Consider the following 6,347-nt stretch of genomic DNA (forward strand, 5'->3'; position numbering starts at 1 on the left):
ATGACAGTATAGACAGTATAATCTAGTGATACTCCCAGGTTAATACCATGTCATTGCTACTAATAACTGAATTGATATTTAGAATTTAGTTGAGAGCCATGTTAATGCTTAAATCCCAAACCATTAGAGCTGCTAATACTCGTCATGCACTAGCAGATCAATTTCAGGGTCACTGCTATTTTTTAAACCACTGGGACCGAAATCCCTGAAGCTGTCCCTACCTGCAAAATATGTCTTGAAATATCCATTTCAGATAAATTTAGGACCCCAGAATGGTATTTTTAGCAACCATGATTTCTACAGATGTGAGCTAAGATTTATGGTTAATCTGTTTTCCAGTTCAAAGCAAAGGCACAATTTAAAATTGGAATCTTTTAATATATCTTGATCAACCAAGATGACATAGTCCAAGTACATTCAATATGTTTTCCTCTGGCATATTCAAATTGGATTTGCTGATAAGATTTCCTTATCCCTAGTCTTTTCCTGTACAACAAAGAAATTACACAGATCATTCAGGCAAATCCTGCCCACTCTTCTATCACTCCAGCAACATTTTGAATAACCAGGATGAATCAGATGAAATCAAGTTTTTTTGTTTTGTTTGAAGCACAATTATTCTGATAACTACGTCAATGTTCCATTTCACTTTGGCTGTGAGGATAAGACCTTAAAAGACTTTTCAGCCATGAATGGCACTAAAGAAAAAAATGTGCCAGACCAAGGAAGCCAGTATTTCACCCCAAGGCTCCCCAGTCAGTCCAGTGTGGATGATGTATAATGCTTGTCATGTACACAGTCCTTGTCTAATTTAGTGAAGTATTCACATTTTATGATTTTCTCAAGTATTCACATTTCAGAAGTGTATTTGTCTACTTTAGAAGTATGCATTTTAAGATTTAAGATAAAGTGAATTCCTTTAGTGTACTTATGATATCCTTCACATACAAATAGTTAAGAATTCTATCACATTAAAATAGAGTGACACTCTGAGTGGCTGTTTAATTCCAAGATTTCTGCTCAAATGCCTTCTCCTGCCTGAATTCTCTATATAGCTCAGGAGGAAGCCGGACTGGGGTTAAAGCTGGATAGAAAATCTCTTCTGTCCTAATTCCCCAAACAATCCCAATCTCCCCCTCACAGTGTGCTGGAAGGCCTCCTGTAAGATAGCACCATATAAAATTACCCTCCTACGTACTCTTCAGCATCTCCACAATCAACTGAGCAACCTGTAAATTTACATTCCAAAGCCCAAAGGCCCAGCTACCAATAGGACCTCATCCCTCATCTTTGTCTTTCTCTTTAAACAAGAAAACCTTATGTTAACGGAGAGATTATTGAAAGAGTCCCCTTGTAAGCCCATGAATGCCACTTCACAGACTGTACAAAAAGCAGAGCTCTATGAACGGTACAATAGAGTCAACTCATCTTTTTGAAAAGCTCAGCATCAGCCTCAGAAACTTTTTTGTTCCAATTCCTAGATCTCTATTAAAACGTAATGAGTCCATGTGGATGCCACTGTGAGTCCATGCACACACATACGCAAAGGCAAGTTTACTGCACAGAGGGTAGTCATGTCTAAAATCAGGACTTAACCTGGACACTGGATTAAATAATTTATTTTTTTTCAAACTATTCATTAAGATCATCTGCTCATTCTGAAGTGTTTTCTTCTCATGGACATATCTGAAGCAAGTGCCTTTCAAATAAAACACTTAAATACCAAAAGCCCACATAAAATATATCCTAGAAATTCTACTTTAGCTAAAAGCCTAATATAAATTAAATACAGAAGATCTCTTCAGATTCACAATATCTTGTTAACTGCAAAAAAAATTAAAATTAAAAATGGGCAACTGGAAAAATGCATGATTACTGGATAACCTAAAAAATTTGGGAATGAGTTATTGAAAAGAAGACTCTGGGCAATGAAGACACCACAAACTATACTCAGAATTACACCTTTTAACAGTACCGAGTTGTACAACACAATACACTGTAATCTATATAAATGGTGCTTCCCCCGCCCCCCCATGGTGCGCTGAGAGTCCCCTACACAGAATACAATGTGATTAGTGCCTGGGAGAGTTAACAAAGTGTATTTTTTTGATAATGCAAAGGCACTCTAGGATTCTTGAGTTTCTTCAAATCATTGTGAAACATCATCATTTTGGTGTATGTAAAATATCTAGATATTGAATCACTCTGTTTTGAATTCTGAGGTCTACCAGCAATTTCTTACCCTACAATGAGCTGATCCTAAATTTGTATTTGGCATTAGCCCTTAACAGTCTAAATACACTGAAATTAGATCCTCTTTAATGTTTTAAATTACGTAAGTGGAAATACACATTTAACAGGAAAGGGATGTCCATATATTTTCCAGAGGTGGCCGGGTGTTAGATCTAGCGCCTCCCTAGCAGAAGTTTCTATAGTACGTAGGCTAAGTCTTTAAGTAAGCTAGTTACAAAGATCAGCAAAGTAATGCCAGTTTCAATCAAGGAAAGAAAAGAACTTCATTTTGCCAAAAAGGAGAAAAGGAGGCACAAGATGCCACTAATAACAGTTTTGTAAAGAATAAAATGGAAACTAAAAAAACAAAAACAAAAACTAACGTATGCAAAGACTTTTAGCTCAGGCCTCCCGGAATAAGTGAATTGCTAGAAAGTTACTTGGAATCACCCACAGACAATAACTGTCGGTGGTTTCATTTCAGGCAATGGGCTTGTGCCAAAAGGGACTGACATCTTGATGAAAGGATCACCAAAAAGTTGTAAGAATTTTTTCCATGAGTAAAAATCTTTCCAAGAGCAACACACTGTGATTTCTCATTCTGCCACCATACATAAAGGACAACTGTTAGAAATTAACAACATGTAATAATAATTTAGATTTACTCTTCTGCATTCAAATCATTCCAACTTTCATTCTCAGCTTTGGCACACACGCTGGCCTTTCACGAAGCTCATTCTGCTCAGTAATACAGAAACATGATATTTACTCCCCGAGCCTGACCTATAGGGCTGGTTTTGGCAGGGTCAGCGGTTGAATTTACGTTTAACCAAACTGGTCACCTGACATATAACAACATGCATGAACCTCCGTGGTCTACCCACGGTGATACAGAGGGGAAGCTTCTAGATAAACATCTACAAGACAAGCTGATGTGGCCAGTCTCAGTTAAAAAAAAAAGAAAGAAAGAAAGAAGAAAGAAAGAAAGAAAGAAAGAAAGAAAGAAAGAAAGAAAGAGAAAGAAAGAAAGAAAGAAAGAAAGAAAGAAAGAAAGAAAGAAAGAAAGAAAACAAAACAAAACAAAAAAAGAAACAAAAATACGTTGTGGCAGTTCACTTTATTACCATTCCAGCACTCTATGACAACGGCCAGTTAGAAACTTACTATGAAGTTAGTAACCATCTGCACAAAATGCACTCAGCAGTTTAATTTGCTGTTCATCCCTTTTGCCCTTCCACATCAAGTTCCTTAATTTGGCCACTATGCTCTAAGGTCGAGCAAGAGCTATTTTACTTGAGGCTTTGACACCCACCTGTTGAACTGACAGGTGAGGCATACTCACAAAATAAAGAGCTTACTTGTTAATAGGATTCAAACTGAACTCATGTAATTGCTCTGATTCATTCTTCTCCTTGGAAGCCTATACTTGGGTTGTTCTCAAAGAAAACACCAAATATATCAGATTCAATTTTGATTCACTAAATTCCACCCTCGTTTGAAAAAAAAAAAAACTAAAACTAAATTTGGAAATCACACATTCTAAGCGACAAAGAGGTGTCTGAGAGAGTATAAACATCTGCAGTAGGACACGCTGTTCTTAGCTGAAAAGTTACAGGGCATCTCTATTAGTTTTCGCAGTCCAGCCTTATTTGCAAGGAGGAAATTTTTCATGGAAGATTGATATGCTTAGTCAGCGGTTTCTAATGTGCATTTCATCCCTTTTGCTCTTTAATCAGTCATCACACACGGAACTGCCCTCTCTGTGGATTGCAGGGCTTGTCCGAAATAGTCACGCTTTCCTTTACAGGTAGCATGCTTGACTTCTGAAACTGAGCAGATGCCTCTCAGAAGTGATGAATCCACAAAAAGTATCAATGCTAATATTATTTGAGATACAACAGACAAACTACATGAATAGCAAAGCCCATGCTCTTCATATATATTGCTCTTAAGGACGGCAGACACTATGGCCTCTGGGCCAGTGGGACACAGGCTCCTGCTGGGAGGCCACATCCTAGCTCTCTCCAGGCTGGGACCATTGCTTTGTTTGAGCCCTGCTGCTGCCACCTCTTCCGTGCGTGTCACAACACATCACTCTCCTTAAAGAACAGAATGGTTTTTGCTGCTCAAAGTAAGTAAATCTTCATTTCTGGAAGAGAAATTTCAGTTTTCTATTCAAAATGACTGCAAATCAAAAGACTGGATTCACCACATCCAGTTCCTATGAACTGCTATTCTGCAAGGCTCCACATGCCAGAGAGAGACCCTTTTAAAGGTCAAATGTGGTAGGAACAATAAGGGGTTGAGGCAGGATGAAGGCGGGTGGTTGATATTTATACGAAATAAAGACCGACAAGAATCTACTGAGAATCTCCTCTGTTGACCCATTCTTACCATTTTGAGAATCGTAACAGTCTTGGCCTTGCACCCTCCCTCTCTTCAGTCCAGGGAGACCAACCTGCAAAATATGTTTAAATACAGTAGACAAATGGCCTCACCATAGGTCAGCAAATGAAAAAAGCCTGTTCAGGGATTACAGGCAAAAAATCATTTTCTGTGGTTAAGGTAAATTACATGCAAATTACTGTAGCCCCTGGGGCTTCTGCGAGGGCTTTCCAGGGGTCTGTGGGCTTCCACTGGGGACAAAGGAATCCCCGCACCCGCTCTGCAGAGTCCTGGGCTATTCTTAGCAGTTGGTTCATCTTTAAATTGAAGGAGTTCAGAAGGTTTAGCAACTTAAAAGTAGAACCACGCGATAAAAATAGATTGTTTTCTGGCTGCTCTTTGTTTCCAGACATACTACTGGCAGTATATTTGCAATCAAGACAGCAGAGCAGGAATCAGCCTTCCACCGTGTAGTGTAATGCCTCGGAGTGGATATTTTTGGAAATGGCACTGCATTACATAACCTTCCGTGTTTTTTTTCTTAAAAAAAAAAAAAAACTACACTGGGGGGGGGGAGTCAGGAATATACACCCTTATGCCCTTCTCTCTATACCAAACAAACACTAATGCATACGCTGCAGTGATTTCCCTCTCAGCCTGTGTATCAGCAGAACGCGGTTCTTTTGTTAACATAAGTTATGACAAAAATTAAGATGAATGGAGAAACTAAAAGTTCTCCAACAGGGTACCATAAGCTCTTAGAGTTTTCCTATAATGTTATTATAGACACACAGAAATGTAAATCAGATTATTATCAACACCGAGCAAAAGGCAGTCATTTATTTTTAAGCCCGCCCTCCCCCAAAGTTCCACTGCTTTTATGAGAAAATGCAGAAAAAGTGTTGCAAGATCGAATGCCTGAGAAGACCCTTGGCGGCAGCGCGGCGGAGAGTAATAAAGTGTACAGATGGAGGGACACAAATTCATTTAATAAAAGGGGTGGGGGGGTGCATGCACCAAAGTGCATCTAATGCAAAGAAGCAAAAACAATTCATAACAATGCTTTATGAGCAAGAAGAATAGAAATCACCCACACCAACAAGCATAAAACCCCACCCCTTCCCCAAAGAATTCTCCCTCTTAAGAAACTTGTGCATTAAAGAAAGAAAGAAAGAAAAAAAAAAAGCCCAAGTTAAATTCCAGCCTTAATGCAGCAGGACCAAAATACCAGAATTTCTTCAAGGCACACGCTTCAGCTCTTTAAAATTGAGAGGGAAGCAGCATGAACTGTGCAGGCTTGGAGGGTCCAGCTAAGAGCAACGGCAAGAAACCGACACAAAAGAGAAAGCAGCGCTCCCGGCCGGCGGTGGGGGAGGACGTACTTACAGACAAAGCCCGCTCCGGTCACTGTCTCCTCTCTACACCTGAAACACAAATGTGGATGAAAAAGGGCATCATGCTAGAAAGACGGCGGGGGGGAGGGGGAGGGGAGGGGGAGGGGAGGAGGAGGGGGCGGGGAGGGGAGGGGAGGGGCGGAGGGAGAGGCGAGGGGAGGAGAGGGAGACAAAACCCAAACCGGCTCCACTTCCAAGAAGTGCGGCCGTGGAAGGAGGAGGGGGGGAGGGTCTCCCTGCCTCGCGCTCTCCCGGAGCGTGTGTCTCCTCTCTGAGTCTCTCCCTCCCTTCCCCTCCCCCTCCCCCCTCCCCCCTCCTCCCTCCTCCCTCCGCCGC

At 40.6% G+C, this 6,347-nt stretch overlaps 1 protein-coding gene across 1 annotated transcript in view; it reads right to left on the bottom strand.

Moving 5' to 3' along the window:
- NREP (neuronal regeneration related protein) overlaps positions 1-6,132 on the bottom strand; it is a 28,307-nt gene extending 22,175 nt beyond the window's left edge. The window contains exons 1-2 of the mRNA XM_055315296.1: positions 6,004-6,132; positions 4,627-4,690 (exon numbers count right to left, since the gene is read on the bottom strand). Of these exons, the coding sequence (XP_055171271.1) occupies positions 4,627-4,629 (3 nt within the window). The 5' untranslated portion in view covers positions 4,630-4,690; positions 6,004-6,132. The remainder of the gene's footprint in view (positions 1-4,626; positions 4,691-6,003) is intronic.
- Positions 6,133-6,347: the final 215 nt, after the last annotated feature.

This window comes from Nyctereutes procyonoides, unplaced genomic scaffold (genome assembly GCF_905146905.1).
Source record: "Nyctereutes procyonoides isolate TBG_1078 unplaced genomic scaffold, NYPRO_anot_genome, whole genome shotgun sequence".
Lineage (NCBI taxonomy): Eukaryota > Metazoa > Chordata > Mammalia > Carnivora > Canidae > Nyctereutes > Nyctereutes procyonoides.